The sequence below is a fragment of the Urocitellus parryii genome, chromosome 13, assembly GCF_045843805.1.
Source record: "Urocitellus parryii isolate mUroPar1 chromosome 13, mUroPar1.hap1, whole genome shotgun sequence".
Lineage (NCBI taxonomy): Eukaryota > Metazoa > Chordata > Mammalia > Rodentia > Sciuridae > Urocitellus > Urocitellus parryii.
In genome coordinates this window covers 25,473,741-25,494,486 of record NC_135543.1, presented here as the reverse complement: position 1 = coordinate 25,494,486, position 20,746 = coordinate 25,473,741, and the positions used below count along the sequence as shown (strand labels likewise).

General features: G+C 52.6%; 1 protein-coding gene across 1 annotated transcript in view; it reads right to left on the bottom strand.

Moving 5' to 3' along the window:
- Positions 1 to 9,417: 9,417 nt before the first annotated feature.
- Zbtb7c (zinc finger and BTB domain containing 7C) overlaps positions 9,418 to 20,746 on the bottom strand; it is a 260,400-nt gene continuing 249,071 nt past the window's right edge. Inside the window, exon 4 of the mRNA XM_077792360.1 lies at positions 9,418 to 11,884. Within this exon, the coding sequence (XP_077648486.1) occupies positions 11,233 to 11,884 (652 nt within the window). The 3' untranslated portion in view covers positions 9,418 to 11,232. The remainder of the gene's footprint in view (positions 11,885 to 20,746) is intronic.

Sequence of the window (20,746 nt, the reverse complement as noted above, 5' to 3'; positions counted from 1 at the left end):
TTTGGTAATTTTCCAGGGGTGTTTGGTCCCAAATTTCTGGTTCACATTTCTTGGTTTATTTTTTAGTTATACTCTACAAATTCTTCCTTCCTCAATTGCTTTCTAATGCCTTCAATAGTTTTTTTAAAAATATATATTTTTAAATTTTCTAAATGATTTTAATGGAAAGATTGGTCCCAAATATCCTAGTCAGCCACAGGGGCAAGTAGAATCTTCAATCCCATTGTATTTTAGTAATACAAAATGGGTCAAAGCCTGGGGACATACAAAGGCAGACTTTCCATGAAGAATTCTTAGATATCATTGATTCTAAAAAAAAAAAAAAAAAATGGGCTCAGTCGTGAATCTTGCTTTTCCTAGCTGTTGAGGTGTATATGTCCAGTCAGTAAGTTGATTGGTCGTTTTTGTGTCCCTTCATTTGGTAATGACTGGGATATTTTGCTATTCCTTATCTCTGATCCTTGCACCTGCCACCTCAACCACATTTTTTTTTCTCAATCTTTCCCTTCTAGTCCTACTCTCAGTGGCACCTGGGGATGCAGCATCTCCCACTTTCCAGCTACTGTGAGGTCCAGTCTGAGAGCATCATGGAGAACCCCAGAAGTCTTGGGATTGATTTAAATATACCTGTCATGGTGGTCGCTTTCTGGTAACTAAAGTGACAAAGTTTTGTATAAAGTAATACGTATGGTCTGTGAGCATATTTTTTTTTATTGCTAAGACTTCTATTCATGGAACTGCTGGAGGAGTGGTCCTCAGAGGAGATACTGGGTCACTTTCTAGGTCACAGGTTCCATAAATTGGGTGCAGCATTGACTCTGGTCATGGGCATTAGTTTATCTTCAGGAAAAACTTGGAACCAGACAGCATTCCTGAGGCCCCTCAAGGATTCTCTTCAAAGGCTCTTTTTATGGCGCCTACTCCCCCACCCTTTCTCCCCTCTCCCACCACTCCACAGTAGGAAGTTGAGGCGGCGCAGAGACTGAGGCTGGTGATCCCAGAGAAAACTGAGCATCTGGTGTCTGGACATTCCTGGTCAGATCCTGCTGTGTTTGGGACACTGACTAGGATGTCTACTGGCAAAGCCATCTGTCTTACGTTGGGAATAAAGTGAAAAATCAATTGTGAACAGAAAGCAAGCCCACAAACTTGCTCTTTGCCTGAAACTAAGGAAAAATGCGAAAAAGAAAGCTTTTTACGCGTGCAATCCCAATGCCAATAACGCAAGCGTGTGTGCATGGGTACCCATGGGGGAGAAAAGAATACTTAGCAAGCTCACCCATACAGGAAAGACAAAAGTGGAAACAAATTTACGCATTGTTTGGCAACCGTGACTTGAAAGGCATTTCCAGGGGGTTATTTTGGTCCCACGGTAGAGTCATTTTCAACAATATTTGCATCACACACCCTTGGACAATGCACATCCTGCCCATTTGGGCAACTCCATCCTGGGGAGAGGAGAATGGCCTTTGACTGAGAAATGAGGCCTCTTTTGAATGCTCCCCAGAGCAGGAGCATGGAATCCTGCAGGTTGAAGAGAAAGAAATCTTGAGGACCCTCTTGCCTACCCCCTAATTTTCCAGGTGACAAAGTAGAGGTTGAGAGAGTGGAAGTAGCCTTCTCAAGATTGTGCAGAGAATCAGTGGCAGAGGAAGACTTGGAAACCAGGCTCCTAATTTTTGGCAACTCCATTGAGCTAGTCGTTAAAAAACAAAAACAAAAACGAAAAGATGACATCTGACACATGGGTAAGGAAGCATTCTAAATCCCCAAATCATAAGTATGAGACCATGAAATAGAAAAGACTAAGCTAGTGGCTAGACGTCGGTGATGGTGTCAGATGCCGTCATGACATGTCCTTCTCATATGGATGAATGACAGCAAGGAAGTGTGAGCATGTTTCTCACTGATCATGGTTGATTCCTGTCACTCATCCAGTCACACTTCTATTTGTGAAGACAGCTACTCTGGGAGGCAGAAGCGAGGCGGCCTGGGGACATCTTTTTCTTGTCTCTGGGCAACTGCATCTGGGGGTCCTGTGTTTGGGCCTTGGCCCCTTGGAGGCTTCTCCCTGAGACTTTGCTCCTGGAGAGTGTGATGCAGGGGTGAGACAGTGACCAAGGAGCTGCAGCTTCCAGTGCCATGGCTGTTGGTGGCCTAGCAAGATGGTTCCTGGGCCGTGATCATGGCCAGTGTTGCTGATGCCCCCTGTCTTTCAGTCATGGCTGGTTTCCTGGGTCTCTGACTTTCTGTCAGTCTGCTGAGCAGCAATATCCCTTAAATAAGTCCCCTCTCTGCTCCCAAGTTCATCTCCACCCAGCACTCTGACTGACGCCATGAATAGCCCTCCCCAGGCCCTCACAGGCCCTTGCAGTGCGCGGTTGGCCTCTTTGTTATGTGTGCTTCTCTATGAAGATCTGAGGGACACTGGTCTTTGATGTCCAAATAAAGCTGGAGTCTCTAATTAAATTTCACCAGCACCCATAGCCCTGCTCCAGGGAAAGGAATTTCAAAGGTCAGAACAACTCAATGTCCAGCTGGTCACTCAGTGGAACTTGCAGAAACTTGTCTGTAGGGCTCAAGCACTCTTGTGTCATCCACTCCCGTTCATGAGTGACCAACTCCAGGCTCAGGACAACTCTCGGGACTCCTCATCCCAGTGGAGAGAGCAGCTTCCGGCCGGGGAATGGTCAGTGTCGCTGACATGGGGAGGGGCCTGAGCCATCAGGGACTCAGCCAGAGGGACAGGGCAGGCGAGGAGGCATAAGAAAAGTCTCATTTTCAGCTGTTGAACAGTCCAGGCCAGCCTAATATCAAAGCTTCCATCAAGCCTGGAGTCCTGCTGGGAATCCACAGCCCAAGCCTCTCCTTCTTAGAGCCCTTGGAACCAACAAGGCTCAGGGCCCAGTCTCAGTCCTTCCCCAACATATGCAGAGCCTATGCAAGAATACCAAAAGGGCCAACTGTCACATGTCTAAATATTCAAACTGCTCATGAATCTGTGCTCCACCCTCCCACCTTGGCAAACACACCTTCAGAAAGATCTGGAAAGCCAGAATCTAGTTCAAATTCTCAGGCTCCTCGTAGTTCTGGACCAGAGAATCATGGTGGGGCAGAGCCAGTCTGTGGCCCTAACCCACGGCCATTCTCTTCTCTGCCACCCCTGACTCCATCCTGTCCTGAGAGGCCTTGCATCTGAACACCCGTCCACACACACCCTCCCTGTCCATCCTCCCCAACAAACGGCCACCCCAGGCTGTCCTTCCACTGAAGTGGGAGGGAAGTTCCTATGCCAACCTGCCCTGGGAAGCCGGACCTGGGAAAGAGTCCCAGTAGGTGCTAGAAGCAAGCACCACCTCCCCTCTTCCCTCTCTTTTTCCTTCCTTTCCCATCTTAAGAATAAAAGGAAAAGGGTAAGGAACCATGCATGTTCTTGGTGGATGGGAAGAAGGGAAACCCACCCTGATCAAAGACCTTCAAGTAGCAAGAAGGACTGCTGTTCCACAGCCCCCAGCCCCCACTCCACCACGCCATCCAAGTGGGACTCCTCACCTCCTTTTTATGAAGGCAGAAAGGAGGTGAGCCAGGAGGCTGAATAACCCTGGGACTTTTTGGATGACAGAGGCCCAGGGTCAGCTTGCCAGCTCCCTGGGGCAGATTGCAGGGAGGGAGCCTCCCTCCCCTCTCCCAGTCCTTTTCAGGCACCTGGAGCTCTTGGTCTGAAGGAGGAAGTAGAGCAGCGAGCTTCCCCAGGGTGTCCATTCTGCCACACTCACTGTGTTCTTTCTTGTCTCATTGTCTCCAAACTGCTGCCCCCACCAAGGCCCACGGCTTGAGCCATCCCAGGCCTTAGGAAATACATAATGCACTTTTTCAGGGCATGGCTCCTGCAGGAGTCGTGTTGAAATGGAAAATGAAAATCCATGTTAATTAACACACAGCCCAGTTATGCTGATCTGGTGGGACTAGGAAACCCTGCACTAGGGAGGGAGGTTAAGCCTGGACTGGCTTCTCGCACAGTAGGGAAGGCTCTTGGTATGGTGGAAAAGGCTCCAGGGCAATCTCTACAGCCAAGGGAGAGAAGGGTGTGGGCCGCGCCTAACCATGCTAACCAGAGCTTACTGAAGGGGAAAGCAGTCTCGAAGGTTCCCCAGGCCTCGGGTGGGTGAAGATGTGAATGAGTTTGCCAAGACCTACAGAGGGCTGAGGTGTCAGAAGGAAAATGGCCAGAATGAGCTCAGTCTAACTGGACAACCACATCCAGTGGCCTTGACTCGTTCTGCCCCTTGGCTTCTTAGGGGCAGTGTGGTGCAGTGGTCAGGGAGTTAGGGACCCTGGATTGCAGCATTGGCTCTGCCTGTGCTGACCCTGTAGTCTTGTCCTTACCATTTGCCACTTTGAGCTCAGGTACTTCATTTGCCAAAGACGACGTGGAGATGGGACACCACCCAGCATGAATGGAACTTGGCTGTTTAGAGAACGGACATTTTTGAATCCTGGAAGCTGACCTATCCAGTGATCCTGTTGGGATGTAGGCTCTTCCCATTAGATGCACTGGCCATCTGACAGTGTGGTTTCACAGTGCCCCAGCGTTGGGGTTTCCAGGCTTGGGCTGCCCTAGTCCAGGGGAAGGCTTCCTGTAAATTAGACAAGGCACTTCAAGACACTTCACTGCCACCTGCTGGACAATTGTTAAGATGTACACATCTACTGTGTAGTAAATATTCAAAATTCCTAGGGTGTGATTGGCACCCCTCAAATGTGCTATTGTGTAGCATGCAGCCTGCACAAGAGATCTTGGTAGCCCTGATTCGCTGGCCCGGTGGAGATTTTTGTGGGAGATGTAATTTATTTTAATAAATGACTTTTCCACTTAAGTTGATTTTTGACTGGGAACACAACTGATAAACATGGGGGTGACGGCGATACATACCTCAAAAGACCAAATAATCTGAGAAGCCACCAGGCACCTGTGTTACCAGGGTCCATGCTTTATTAATTTTTCAAGGAGGGAGGCTGACTCACTCTATCTTCCTTCCTCATTCCAGGAACCTATTTGTTTATTCTTTTGCTTTGCTGTCAGGGTCAGAGTTCATGGTCAAAGGGAAAAACTATATAGGATGAAAATGAGTTATAAATATCCCAGCAGGGAGACTTGTTGGGAAAATGGCTGTGCAGGTCTTGTCCATGCACTGCGTGTCTCCTCTTGTTACCAGGAGAGGTGACGTCAGCCTGTGCATCACGTCTCTGATGACCGGGTGTGGGCACCAGGGTGTGGGGCAAGTCTGGTTGCAGCTGAAGTGGTCAGTCCCTGGTTTTCCAGGAGAGATTGGAGCTCTGGTCCCCCTATTTGTCAGGCCCTTTCTGGGCTCATTTTTGGAGGGGAGTGGGGTTAGGTCATGTGGGCACCACAGTTCCAGGTTCCCATAGGCCGTGCCCAGAGTGTGCCCTGGAAGGAAAAGGAGCAGGTTCTCTCCAGGGAATCCTCCTTCCATCAGTTTATGGAAATGCACGTCTGACTCATCCTCAGCCTTCAAACCTGAAAGGGGGGAGAGGGGTCATTTGCTTGCTTCCTGTATTCCCTGGGGAGCAGGAGGACAGAAGTCTGGCTGGTGCCAGCCCCCTGGGTGACTTCAAGGCCTTTCTACCTGAAGGAGCCACCCTTGTTTGTTGCTGGAGGCCTGAGTGGCTCGCAAGGAGCCCGGTGGCCAGGGCCAGGAGAGGGAGCCTGTGAGCCACAGTCAGGCCTAGTGACTCCTGCCAGGGCCACTTCTGGAGGCTGGTTGGACTGGGAAGACAGAGAACAGATGTCCACATAAGGAGGGGAGCTGGAGGTGGGAGGTGGGGTGGCCAGGAACAGGGTGGAGGGGAGGGCCAGGTGGCTGGGAGCTGGGGAGGAGGCCACTGGTAACTGACCTCTTTGATTCTAGAATCTGTTCTCAGCGACTCTGACACTCAGTGGGTTGTATTGACCTCCTCGGTGCCCTGACAGAGCTCCCGGCAGGGGGACTGGCTTTTGGGGCCAGGCCACATGTGACAACATCGCCTCCTTGCTCTGTTCTTACATCCCTGTTGAAGCCCAGTGCCACCTGGTGCTTAGAAGGGACCATCTGCCAAGGGTACACCCCGTCATGCCCTTTCCTGACAACGTCCCCTTGTGCCCAGCTGCCAGCTCTACAGTGAGCTCAGAGGGCCCTCAGGAAGGGCAAGGCAACAAGGTCCCTCCCAGGAGAGGGGGAAGGGCTGAGAAGGGGGCCTTTGCCCTGCTTACCCAGGGGCAGGTCTGGGATCAGATACAGGACGACACAGGGGCAGGGTACTTCCTGTTGGCTCCTTCCTCCCTCGTGGCCATTGGGAACTCTAAACGAGGGTCAGGGACTTTTCTATGGCCCCTCATTATTTCTCTGGCCCCTCATTTCTGAAGTCACCTGGTGCAGGAGGTGGGGGAGATCATGTGGCCCTGGACCAAGTTAATTTTGTGAACTTGTCCTGACTCTTCTTTTTGACCTGTTTCTACCTTCTGGCAGTTTTCTTTCTGGCCATACGGAAAAGGGACATGCACAGGCGCACGCATGCACACACACACACACACACAACCTTTTCAGAAACCAGATGGAAGATGCCTAAGGGGCCATCTAGAAGACTCTCCTTCCCATGCAGGAACATACTCTCCAGCATTTTTGAAAGGCAGTGTTGAACCTTTCCAATGATGGGGAGCTCACCCCCTCACAAGGAACCTCTCTTCTTCTTGGACCACTCTAGATGTTAGGAAGTCATCTCCCTCCATTTGGGCACCCCGTTGCTTTCTGGATCCTCTTCCTATTGTTTTGAATTGGTCAAACTCTCAGCCAAACCCTTCCCCATCCATCACACATGTAGAAGCCCCAAGGCCTATTTTGATGTGTCCCTTAGGCTTATTCTGCAGGTGAAGGTGCTCTTGTTTCTTTGGCCTGTCCTCTGAGGTCTCATCCTCCTCTCTCACTCCCTGTTATCGTTTGGATATGAGGTGTCCCCCCAAAAACTAATGTGTTAGACGATGCAGGGATGTTCAGAGATGAAATGTTTAGATTATGAGAGCTGTAACCTACAGTGGGTTAATCCATTTGATGGGCTAATAATTTGAATGAACTAGCTGGGTAACAATTATTGGCAGGTGGGAGGAAGGTGTCTGGGAGAGTTCCCTTGAACTCTTATCTGTTCCTGGATCCCTTCTTGCCTGCCCCACTCCCTTTCCCAGTTGCTAAGAGCTGAGCAGCTCTCCTCTACCAGATCCTTCCGCCATGATATTCTGTCTTACCTTGGACCCAGAGCAGTGGAGTTGGCCTATCATGGACTGAACCTCTGAACCTTTAAGAGTCCAAAATAAGTTTCTTCTCATCAAGGTGTTCTTATCAGGTATTTTGGTCACATTAATGAAAAGCTTATTAACACACCCCCTTTTCCCTTCCCTGGAGGTCCTATGACATCAGAACCCCAACATCTTGGGCCTGATTAAACAGACCCCACCTGCTGGGGCTCCCTGGAGTCTCCACCTGGCTGGAGCTAGGAGGCTTTATTCCTATGAAGATTTCAGAAGCAGCAGAGGTTGGGGCTTGCTGGGCCCAGTGCCCTTCCCCTTCTCCATCTTCACCTTCTTCCCTTAGTGGATACTCCCACCCCCCATCCCCAGAATGAGCTTCACACAATTCCAGGAGGCCAAGGTATTAGAGTCCTGTGGCCTCGTGTTCCTGCTCTGGGCGGTGCTTGTCCCTGAGCTTAAGGGGAGCCAGGGAGCATGCTGACTTCACCAGAAGATTCAAGGGAAAGGCAGGTCATTTACCTGATGAGTAGTTTAAGTCATTTTTTGAAAGACATTATTTTTATATTAAGATAAATGCAAATGCTATGTCGTAGAGTGGAGAGGCCTGGATTTCAAAACCACAACAGGAGCAGGACCCGACAGGAAGGTGGCTTCTGGCTATTTCATTAGACTTTAGCTTCCAGTCTGTCAACCAGCTGGTCCCTTTGATGAGGGGCATTTGGGTGGAGAATTCGGGAAAGTTCCTTTCGTTCAAGAGGTCAGGAAAGCGAGGTGCAGAGGAGGGGGGTGGTTATTCTGAGGGTACACAACTCACAAGAGTCAGGACTCAAAATCCAGACCTGTCCTCTTCCCTGTACCAAGAAATGCCGCATATGAAGTGCCCACCACGGGGAGAGAGGGAACGAAAACAGAAGGGGCTCATAGTTAAAGTCCTCAGTTATCCAGAAAATGCTCCACATCGAGTTGACCCCATCTAATGACAAATACATTTCCTTACCGCCTTCAGGATCTAGCATCCTCTGGTCAGAAAGAAGCTCAGGTGAGAAAAGGAAAAGAAGCCCGACTCCATACCTGGGAATGAGGGAGACACCAATATGGCAGGGAGGTCAGCTGGAGGCCACTCGGGCACTGAGCCAGGCAACTGGTAGAACTGGCTGTAGGACCACAGTCAGCAGCCAGGACTTTCCCTTGCTCACACCCACAGGCTGCACACACGCACACCTGGTGCTTGGGCTCACAGATACCTGAACACTTATGATCTAAGGGTGCTGCCCAAAGCTGAAATGTGTGAGATGATGGAGAGCTGAGTTCCGGTCTCCCCCGTCCCTCTAAGCACCCAGATACCTGAAATGAGAATCCAAAGGGGGATATCAGACTTCCCCAGGGAGTGAGGCAAGCAGAGCTCGTGTTTCCTCAAACACTGTCCTTCAAATGATTAAATAAGGGTCAAAGGTTTATATTTCTGTAAAGGTGTCTTCGATGCTATTCTAAATGTGGGACACTCAGTAGCCTAAACCTTAAGCACCGAACATCTACAGATTGGCTTGTTGTCCCGTGAACTTCCCACAGTCACATCTCACAGAAGTGCGACCCCCAAGAATAATTTAATCAAGTCAATGAATACTGTTTAATAAATAGGCCAGAAAATTAGCTGAGAGTTTGCTTGGTAGGATGCAGCGTGCGACCAAAGTTATGGAAGATTGTCCCTTGAATCACTAAGGCAAACTTTTGCTGAGTGTCATTTTACATAGAGCAGTCACATAAAAAGAGTTATAAATAGAAAAATTCCAAAGTTCTCCCACAGACAGAGAAATCAGAAACATTAAAAAAAAAAAGTTGAAACAAACAGAACACATCCAACCCCCTCCCCCCACGACCCATTTGCTTCAAGTTCTTGATCATACAGTACTCGACATCTTTGGATATTTTACAATATACAACTCCAAACTGCAGCCAAGAAAAAACAAAAAGAACTAACCAGTCATCTGAAAAATTGAGTTTATAAGAAGTCATTACCTTTACAAAATAAAAACAAAAGCCCCAACACCACCGGATTCCAATTTGTTCTTTCTTTTTTTTTTTTTTTTTTCAAGTTTGGTTCGGTCCCAGTCCCTTGGCTGATGGGAGGCATGAGCCGTGTTGGCTGGCAGGTCCCAGACAGAAGCATTGGAAATGGAGCCTGGAATCCCAGGTAGAGGATGGCAGGGGAGATGGGGGCAGGGTATGAGGCCATTCTGCCTGGCTGGAATGGCGGCTGGTGGCACAGGGAGGAGTCTGGGAGTCTCTTCTGGGGAGCTGGGAGAGGGACAGAGTCTGTGGTCTTCTCTGGCCTTTTTGTTAATTTTTGTTATTTGTTCAGGAAAAAGCAAAGGCGATAGGAAGAGCCAAGTCTCTTGCAACCACAGCTCAGGGATTGGGGGCTCCAGCCCTGGGCCCTCTGGGCGGATGCACTGTCCTCTCTGGGCTACTGAGAAACCAAAGCAAACTCAGCAAGAAAAAGAAGGGAGGAAAAGGAGAGAGCAGTCAAGAAGGCACTGGGCCAGCAGAGCTGTCTTCCTTCTCAGGATCTGCCACCAACCCCAGGGCCAGGACAGGATGGGACATCCTAACTATGGGACATCCTTCAGGCCCCAAAGGCTACTGCCTTCTACCTTGAGCTCTTTTCTCAAAATGGGGATGGGTCCAATATGGCAGCTTCATCCAGGAGGGTGGAGGAAGGGAGTGAGGGGCTCAAGCACAGCAAAGGGGCCATCACCAGCAACAGCAAGGCCCAGAGAGCCCCCAACTCGAGAAGCGAAGAGGTGACCCCTGGGTAACTATGCGCTTTGTGTCTCTAGGAGTCAGGGTGAAGGTAGGCAGCTGCTAGGTGTTGAAAGCAGGCCCTAGCCCTTCAATTTGGCCCCACAGGTTCCAAGAGATTCTGTACAGCCTTGGAGAGGGCATGTGGGGTGGGACAATGCTGACTGGCGTTCCCAGGGGTCCAGACACTAATAGTGGCCTGTAGGGAAGTAGGGAAATGTGAGCCCCCCAGAGCTGCCTATGGACAAGCAGTGATTCCGGCCCCACCTCTCTCTCATTCTCATCTGGTTGGGCCACATTTCTCACCTATGCTAACAGTGCTAAGACTGAGGTGGAGGTGATAATACTAAGTCCAGTAAGAGAAACGGTTTCCCCAGGGACTTTGGGATGCAAGCCTTCTACAGTTTCAAGGATTTTCGTTGGAAGGTTGGCGGGTATGAATGTGGTGGTCAGGGGAGAGGACACTAAATCACCAACCCCTTTCATAGCAGGTGACTCGGAGGCACAGAGGGTTGACCTGTCCAAGGTCACAGGATAGGGAAGAAAAAAAATGGGCCCAGACTCCAGTGGCCTGGCTCCTGGCTCTAGGAGGCCTCCTTGCCAGTAAGGCATTTCATTCTGGGTGGCAGGCAGGCATTTCTCTAAAGGATCCCAGGATGACTGGAGACCAGGATACCACCCTCAGAGCAGGGCTGGGAGGGACCCCCCATAAGGCAGTGGGGACCCAAGCAAGATGTGTGCCCAGGACACTGCCCTCATTCCTGCTCACCTGGCCTGCCTTCCCACCAAGCAATCCCCTCCTTATAGCTCTACCTGCTTCCAAAGTGTTCCTATGCACCCAGCCATGTGGCCCTCCTCTGTGGCATGGGCCCCTGTGAGTTTCTGTGCAAGACAGAGAAATAGCCAAGGAGAGGAGGCCCTGCTTCAGGATCCCTGGGAGGAGATGCCCGTCTCAGACACCAGCAAAAGGGAGGTGGCTGCCTTGGAGCCCTGGAAATACCATCCTGCTAGTGTGTGTTTTCTCATTTTCCCTTTGTGTTTGTGAAAGAAAGGTTCAGACCCACTGGGTGGGGCAGGCTGGGCCTGCTGGGAGAGGGGACAGGGCTGGCCAGCTGGGGTTGACCAAGGCCAGCCTAGTTGTTGGCTTCTGAGATGGAGGCCACGTGGTTGAGGCCAGCGAGCCCTGGGAGGCCGGCCAGGCCCGCGGCCCAGGGGTCCGGCAGCGGGAAATAGGGCCGCGCGGCGGCCACGTTCTCGGCCAGCGCCAAGGCCAGGAGGCCGCCTGCGTTCCTCTCGGCCTCCAGCTGCGCGCGCCCGAACAGCTTCATCTGTGTCTCCTCGAACTGCCGCTCCAGCTCCTGCAGGCTCAGCGCGCCCTTGGGTGCCGCCAGGAAGTGCTTGGTGGGGCTGGGGCCCGGGAGGCACACGGCGGCGCCGCCCAGGTGGCCGCCCACCTCGCCCAGCGCAGGTGGCACCACGAAGGCCGCCTTTTCGGGCGCTGGGCCGCCAGGGCCAAAGAGCAGGCTGGCGGCCCTCCAGGCGGCGGGTTTGCGGCCGCGCCGGGGCCGGGCCATGCGGCAGCTCTGGCGCTTGATGTGGCGGTGCAGGTGGTCGGAGCGCGTGAAGCTCTTGTAGCAGAACTCGCACTGGTAGGGCCGCACGCCCGTGTGGATGCGCATGTGGTTCTTGAGGTCGTAGTTGTGCACAAACTTGGCGTTGCAGTGAATGCACAGGTAGGGCCGCTCCCCTGTGTGCTTCCGCATGTGGATCTTCAGCTTGTCCTGCCTGCAATGCAGAACCCGGGAGTCAGTCTCTGCTAGGAACACTCTTCAAGGCCCCTGACTTGCCCTTCTTCCAGAACCGGCTAAGGCCCCCTATTGTCTAGTGTCATAAACCCCAGGAGTGTTGCACATGCTAGGATCTACCTTCAACTAAGGCCACAAACTTCTGCCCCACTCCAAACAGGTGTAGCTCCTCACCTGGATTAGAGGGATAGGGAAGGAGCAGTGTCCTGGAAGACGCCCCTCCCAACTCCTTTACACACCAGTACAGGTAATGAATCACCCCACTGTTTATCAAAGGCCTGTCTTACATGCGGGAAAATAGATTTACTGGGGAAGATTTGTACCCCCCAAATCAGCTTCTGGGCCTAGCCCTCTGCTGTGCAGCAACTGCTCCCGATAATGGGTTGTACTTTAATCTCACACCCACTCTTTCCAAGCAACAGCCTTCCTTCTGGGCTCATCCTTGTACTTTTGTGTGTGGGTCTCGGTCCCATCCCAGCCCACAGGCTGTTGAGATCTGTCTGTCCTCAGCACTAATCTGCAGGCTCTAGAGGCCCGGCACACCTTGCTCAAGCCTCCTGCACTGTGGTTTCTTATCCTAAGCCCTGGGCTCTCTCCTCTTTGTCTGCAGACAATTTCAGGGTTTACAAAAGAGCCAGGTGCAGCAGGAATGCAGCCTAATCTTGGGCGAAGCTTTTTGGGATTTAGGAGTATTATTCAGAGGTAAGGCATGGCCTAGGTGGGGCTCCCATGGGGGTCTGGGAGCTCCTGCTCTATCCGCAGACCCTCACCAGTTTGCTGGGTGATTTTAAACAAGTTATGTAACTTCTTGGCACAGAGCAGAATTTAGGGCCAGACATCACTCCCCATTGTCTGGAACCCATGAAGAGCCTGGGTTTGTGTGAGCTACAGTCAACACACCTCCTGATGGTCTTGAAAGGAAAACTGGCATCCTGGGGTTGTTTTCCTAAGGTCTGAGAGCTCAGCACAGCCTGGCCAAGGTGGAGGCAGCCGGGTGGGTGGCAGGAAGTCCTCTCAGGATTATTTTGTATTTCCCCCAGATGGCCAGGAGGCCAGGCAGCCTGCATATGGTTTCCCACCTCCTTCCAGCAGGTGTGGCTTGGGTGGAGTCTCTGCCTGTAATTTCAGGCTCAGCTTTGAGGTCAGAGCAGATGTGGATCCTAAGTATCCTCCCTAAAATGGCCAGATTTAAATCACCCTTGGTATAACCCCAGGATATAGCAGGAACTGCCTTGGTGTTCCGTGGCCACTAGAGGTCTCACTGGCTCTCATTAAAAAAAAAAAAAAATGTTCCCGAGGGATGGAGTAGGAGAGAAGAGAATCTTGTGAACACTGGTGGTGGGAGGTGGACCAGAGAGCGGACCCTCCCTCCTGTGCTCACTGGAGGGCTAGAGGGCTTCTGGGAGGTGGGGAGGGAGAGTGCATAGTGGGTAGGGAGAGAAGGGGGAGGAAGGGGGTCTTACTGATTGAAACAGGTTAGTCTCCTCCACATACCAGACCCTCTTTTCTCCCACAACTCACCAGCCTTCCCTGCTGTGATTGCTGCAATACCCCTGCCCACCCCAGCTGCTCACCACCCTGGTGGTAACTGTAATGCAGACCTTTGGAGATTTGAGCAGAAAGGGGGCCTTTAAGGCCATCGATGTTTGTGGGTCCCAAACTTGAGTGTTGCATGAGAACTAGTATCAAGACTTGATATGACAGAGTGCTGGGTGCCTCCCACAGCTCCTGATTCAGTTCTGGGGTGGATGAGGAGCAGAGCGTTTGCATTTCTACAAATTGCCCGATGCTGCTGTGGCTGCTGGTGGTCCACGGACCCCACACTGAGAATCACTGGCCCCAGTAAATCCTTCACTCTGTAGGTGGCACACTGAGGCCCAGTGAGAGAAACTGGCTGAGATCACCAGCGGGTAATCGTGGAGCTGAGACTAGAACTCAGGCCTAGGAGCCAGGGCCTTTTTTCTCACCACTTCTCTGTGAACTGTGCAAAAATGTAGAGATGTGGGGGGCAGAGTGCCATTTGTATCCCATAGTGTGCTTTCATTGTACTCTACAAATTCACCAAGGCTCTGATGGCCACACGGATGGTGGACTAGCAGGCTCACTCCCTCACCAGGCCTGGCAGAGGACTCCACTCAGAACCATCAGTCACCTCATTTAGTCCTTACCCCAGCATTAGGATATGTGTGTATATGTATGCACATATCCTAATATACACACAAATGTGTGTGTGTGGGGGGGTGTGTGAGGGGGTACCAGGAACTGAACAAAGGGGCACTCAACCACTGAGCCACATCCCCAGCCCTATTTTGTATTTTATTTAGAGACAGGGTCTCACTGAGTTGCTTAGTACCTTGCTTTGGCTGAGGCTGGCTTTGAACTTGTGATCCTCCTGCCTCAGCCTCCTGAGCCACTGGGATTCCAGGTGTGTACCACCATGCCCAGCCTATATATGTGTATTTTAAAATCACTATTACACACAGTTTATAGTATTGATTGTTTGGGTAACTCTCAAACAATAGATGATGTGAATGGCGAATCTTCAAATGTCTAGGGCCTCCCTGTAAATATCTACAACTTCTCCCAAACTTTCATTAGGGCATATAAAATAAATCCTTGGCAATGGAGGGCATCTCAATGACCCTTTGTTGAGTACTTGCTCTGGGCAGGTGAATGCACTGTTAATGACCCTGGAAAGGTTGCTATTTGGAGGCAAATATTTTCACCATAAGGACTCCTGGCCTGCAGCCTACGAGGGCTGGTCAGAAAGTACAGACTGCAACCACTGAAATAGGGCAGGGTGGGTGAGAGGAACCCCTCCCTGGGCAGAGCTGTCTTCCCCTGATGGAGAGTCCAGAGAGCTGGGTGAGGGATGCAGAAAACAAGCAGAACTTAGGACAAGCTAGTCCTGGAAAAAATGCTAGATATCATGGAGCTCACCAGGAGCACTGCCCCCATACTCAGATTCCATGTCTGAGTCCCAGGGTCCAGGCATCTATGTCATCAGCAGTGCACTTCCCAGGACCCTGAAAAGGTCCCAGAACTTTGAAAAAGTCCCCAGAACCTGATGGAGTCCAACTCCCTTACTTCCAAGATAAGATGAGCAAGGACCAGATGGGGAATGGCATTCTAAGGTCACACAATCTCCTTCTTCATGTGATGACCTTTCCACGTGGATGTCATGACAGGTGGGTTGGCAGAGCTTGGCCTGGGTCAGGAGTGCCCCAAAGAGCCAGACCAGGTTCACTGCCTGCACCTGTTCCCTGACCTGTAAAGTGGGAGCCGGTCTGTACCATTTAACCTCTGATGTTCCAAGAGTGTTTGCATCTGGGTAATGGGGATTTGAGGAATCTCTTTCCCAACCTGTTTTGTCTGGTTGGCTCCATGCACAAAGCTCTTCTATTCTTGTTTCTCTGTGAATTTGGCCTGTTTATGAGCAGTGTGAGTTCTGCTGGGATGTGCTCAAGTATGGGTCTCAGGCAGTGAGTGGGCTCTTAGTTATCTCTTCATGGGGTCTGATTTAAAGGTCCCAGGCTCCCACTGGCCTTGTGCTAACTTATCCCTTAGCTTGGAGTTTAAAGCTCTTTTAAACTCTCTCTGCTCCACTTTGCAGCATCCCCCACCCCAGCACTGAACCTACGTGCTGCATGGATTATGCTGTTCTCTCAGGCCACACTCTAGCCAAGCTTGCATCTTGGAACACCTGCCTGCAGAACTGGACTGTTGATCCCCCAGTACAGAGCCAGCCACAGGATGGAGGCTCTTATAAACCCTGGCTCCTTTCCCTGGGGCCTATCTGGTGTTTTCACACTGATACTCCGTCCTGGGGGCCCTCCCAGAAGGTCAAGGCCAGGTATCAGTGTGCTCCTTCCTTCCCAGCTCTAAACCCCCTGTTTCAGCCCTCCACCACCCTGCACCAATTCCTTCATCTCCTAGTTTACTCTTGTGAACTGCCCTGCTAGATGTCTCATGCTCCAAATACCCCTAATGCTTCAAGGTCAAACTCAAGTGTAGTTCTGTGCTGTCCACCCAGGGCTGTTGCTCAGCTCCCTGATTTTCCATGCATCTGTTGCCTAAGCATTGCCCTTTGAGGCAGGTTACCTGAGGGACAAAGTGGGAGCAACTAGAAAAGATGAGGTGGCAGTGGCTCTTCTTCTGTCCCCTGGTAGTCTCATATGTGTCTGCATTGCCCTCCCAGTGGGTCAAGAGCCAAGGAGGACCAATACGTCACACATGCATTGCCTGAGGCCCTGTGCCAACCTCCAGCATTCCTGATAGGTGAGAACACCTGTCCAGAGGCTGTCTTGGCAAGGCCTGCCTTTACCTTGCATGTGTGTGCTGTTTCCAGGACAAGGGCACTGTGTGGCTGACTCCTTGCATGCACACACTGCTCATCCCTGCCCCTCCCCACCAGAACCAGTAGCAGCAAGTGATACAAATTCTAGCATATGCAAAAAGCTCCAAACCTCACGGACATTCCCCTTAGTACTGATTGTCGCATGGCTCAGTTGCTTGCATTGGCTGTGAAGGCCAATAGGAATCAGGAAACTGGGAGTGACCTTAGGGGGCATCTATCTACCCCTATAAGTTTCACCTGGGAACCTGAGGCTGAGAGAGGGTGACACAGTTAGCAGAAGCAGAACCAGGCCCTGAACCTGGGCCTCCTGATGACCACTCTGGTGCTCTTTCCAAAGTCCCACAATCCGCTGAGAGACACTGGGCCCTGCATGCATGCATTCATTCAGTGACAGTTACTCTGCATGGTGCTTCCTGCAGCCTTCACCCAGCACCTGGCAAGGAGGGTGCTGGAACCTGCTTTGAGAAGCACTTGTTGGGTGCTCTTTTGTACGTCACAAGGTGCCCAACACTGAGCATAGGCAGAGTGAGCACCAGTTACATGTGTGTTGATGACCAGTGACCAGCAGGGCTGATTCCAGAACTCCCCAGCCCTAGGTCTGAGCCTCCTCCCTGACCTTCATTCTGCTCATCTGCCATCTCATTCCACTCCCCTGCCTCAGAGGCCTGCCAGTGTCCTGGGCTCCATCTGCAGCCCCGATTACACCTCACTGTCAGGAAAGATGAGTGAGTCCTCCGAAGACTTCCAGAAAGGCTCCCAGGCAGGGCCATGTCTCCTCTCTGGTACCAGATGGTCTGATACCACCTCTCTTCCTGCTTAGACATGACCATATCTCAACAAGGTTCCCAGAACTGCCGGGAGGGGGCAGGCTGGAAAGAGGATAAAGGAAAGAGAAAGCCGGGCCTTGTTTGGAGAGCTGGCAGCTGCCCGGGAGCAGAGGGTGGTCAGCATTGGGCTCGAGGCTGGGTGGGGGTGGGAGGTGTGGAGGCTAACGGTGGTAGCTCTGGGGATGTTGGAGGGGATTGTGAGGAAACCGTTCATCACAGAGTAAATTCCTTCACAGTGGAGGTTGTCCATCCTTTCCCAGGGTGGCGTGGCCTCCGTGGGACCTCTGTTGGGTCAGGGCAGGCCTCTTTCTGGTCTTGAACACTTCTGCGTCCTCTACTCTTCTGGCAGACACAGCCAGGACACCTATGTGAGCCAGGCTGTGGGTGGCTTGCAGGGGCTGCAGGAGGGAGATGGCCTGTCTACTCTGTAAGAGTTCCTGGCCAAAGGGTTAGGTGGGCAGGAGGCAGGTCCCCATGGCCTGCGATCGGGGACCCATGTGGCAGGAAGTGAGAGGAGGTAGTGCAGAGGCCTTCTCCGGGCAGGGTCAGGTCCCACTGGCAGTGACGGCTGCAGTTGGGACAACAAGATGTGCAGGGGCCACCACCCATAGTGACTGTAGGCAGAGAAGGGCCAGCAAGCAAGGAGTGTCTCTCGGTATCCTCATGGGCCACATGCTCCCTGTTCTTCAGGGGCCATCCTAGGTGTCACCTCTGGCAGAGCCCCCAGTCCTCACCTTGGCTCCGGCTGCCACACCCTCTGGGAGTAGAGGATGAAGAACTCTGGGGAGGGGGCTGGGTGACCTTGGTCCAGACTACCTCTGACCTTGTCCTGAGCTCTTTCTCTGTCTTGAGTCTGACCTGAGCGGGACGGGTTGGGGCAGGAGCTTCGGCCGGCTCCAGCCTTTTTCAGGAGGGAAATGGTGCCTTGGATTAGGCCCAGGCCCCATCCCCTCCCCTCACCAGGGAGCGAGCTCCCTAAAGAACACAGGCTTGGGAACACCTGGCACAGGTGGAGGCACTCAGAGCCCAGTGACTACCAGGGGACCCCAGAAGGTGGGGACAGTAGGGGGGCTCTAGAAACAGTTTGGGTGAAGCCTGTGATCCCCTGCCTAGGGGTATTTATATCTAGAAAAGATCAATGGTGAGGCAACTGGTGGGACTGGCCAAAATCTGGATCCACCTAAGAGGTGAGGTTTCCGACACCAAGGAATAGACCATACCATGGTGGGGAGGAAGGACCTCCTCTCAGAGGCCCAGCAGCAGGCAGGGCCTCAGGGTGGTCCCTTACATCCCCCTCTTGGGTGTGACTGCTGAAAGCATTAGGAAAGATGACCGTGGGATGTGGACATCCTGGGAATTGGCATTTGGGATGCATAACTCAGAGCCTGGGCCAAAGGGCCACCAGGCAGGGGAAGGGCAGCCGCCTCCAAGACCATGGGGTGGATTAGAGGGGGGTCAGAGGACCTGAGCTCCTCCCAGCGTTGAGGAGGGAGGAAATGAGGTCTTTCGAGAGTCTGGAGCTCTACTGCAATTTAGGAAGGACCCCAACCCCAGGTGGCGAAACAGTGTCCCAGAGGAGGCCTGGAGGGCAGAGTGTCAGGTCCCTCTCAGCCTTTGTGGGGGCCAGTCGAGTCTTGGCCTGGCGAGGGCCTCTGGGAATCCCAGCCTCCGGTGCTAAAGAGCCTCCAGGTGGGGTGGAAGGGGAAGGCGTTGGATCGTGGCGGGGAGTCAGCCAAGAAGCAGGGCCCGTGGAAAAGCTGCAAGGTGACTTGGTCTCAGGGAGGAAGACTTCAATCCGGAGAGGCCAGGACCGGGACTCTTAGAGGACAGGGAAGAATCCTTCCGGGACAGTCCTGGAGAGGCAGTGGGAAGCGACGGAGGGGCGGTTCTGAGGAATGTGTGGGAAGGGGTGAGGAGCAGGCTGCGCAGCAGCAGCAGCCCACGGTGAGAAATACCGTCCCTGATGGGAGCAGGCCAGAAAAATCTCTCCACCCCTTCTGCCCCCTGACCCTGGGCTTTCTCCGCTCCTGGGAGAGGGGGGCCCCCAGAGCTTGTCTGCTCTTTTTCCGGAGGGTCAGGGCCCAGTGGGAGCCAAGTGAGGGGAGGTCTGGTGGGGGCTGGAGTGCAGCTGCAGCCGCTGGAGGCGGGCCTGGGGCCCAGATGGTCATCCGCCTGCAGAGCAAGAGGAGCAGGAGTAACCCAGGGCTGCCAGGGCAGATGGCTGGGTGGCCGGAACTGCCCCAGGGCTGATGTGGCCTGGAGGAGTAGGAAGACACAGAGGCCACCCTAAGTGACCATCAGGAATATGTTGGGGGAGCATTCTGGAACGCCACCCTTCAATAGAAAAACAGCATCACTGCTAAACCAGGAGGCCTACTCCCAGAGAATGTTCCAGTGGCCCAGAGAGGGTGAGAGGTCTGTCTTCAGTGACTGGCCAAGTTTTAAACTTTCCCTAGGGAAGTCAGGGCCCACACACTGGCCAGACCTGGGTGGACCTCACAGGGGGCTGATGGGAGAAAGGCCCAGAGAGAAGGAGATGGGGAAGAAAAGGACCAGGGGGCTCTGGGTGCCAGGTGGGTTCACTGTGTGGTATCCTGAGGCACATCTCCCATTGAAGCCATTGGCCTGGGTGTCCCCTGAAGGGAGAGGTGTTGCCAAAGTCAGCCTCCTGCCAAGGGACAGGCACAGGAAGTTAGGGATGGAGCTGGCTGGGCAGAGGGGTGCTCCGGGCTGATTCCAGGCTGGCTTTGCAGATCTGGTCTGGCTTTGAAGTTGTTCCCAAGGGCCTGGGAGATTCAGGTTGGAGCAAGGCTCTTACTGAAGATGATGAATTATACTTGGTTGGCTTCCTGTGAGTTCTGGTTTACCTCCCTCCTGTCACTCTGTGCTTTGGTTAATACCTTGTTCTACTGCGCCAGCCTGGCCCTGGGGGGTAAGTGAAACCAGGAGAAGGCAGGGGCGGGAAGTGGGGACTGCACTGCCCAAGGGAATCCCAGCCACCAGTGCTAAAGAGCCTCCAGGTGGGGAGGAAGGGGAAGGTGTTTTATGGATCGTGGCAGGGAGTCAGCCAAGAAGCAGGGCCCGTGGAAAAGCTGCAAGGCAACTTGGTGCCAGGGAGGAAGCCCTGGGGTCAGCATTGGCAGGTGGCTGGGCCCATCAGCAGTGAGCGGCTAAGAAGAAGGGGACACATCCTGCAGATTTCCCCTCCCCTGTACCTGGAGGCATCTGGGGCAGACTCTGTTTGGGGTTTCCCCCACAGAAGCAGCTGTAAGCAGGACTCCAAAGCTCCCTTGGAAGCCATCAGTAGTGTCCTTCAGAGCCACAGGGCTGTTTCAGCAATGTCATTTGGACTGGAACATATTTCTGAGTTCCCACCCAAGTCACCCAACAGCAGGTCTCATCACTTTAAAGACTCATCTTGTTTTTTTTGTTTTGTTTTGTTTTGTTTTGTTTTCTGGAAAAGCACACAGGATATCCTGCACTGGATATCCACCCTGAACCAAAAGTTTCACTCTGTCCTCAAAGGCCAGAGCTTTGGGCCCACGGAGGAAAATCAAAGGAATGAGTCCCAAATAATCCCCAAAGGCACATTTTCAAGAAAATGTAGGGTGATGGTGGTGACATTAAAATAAGTGGGGGGGGGCTGTCAAGGTGAGCT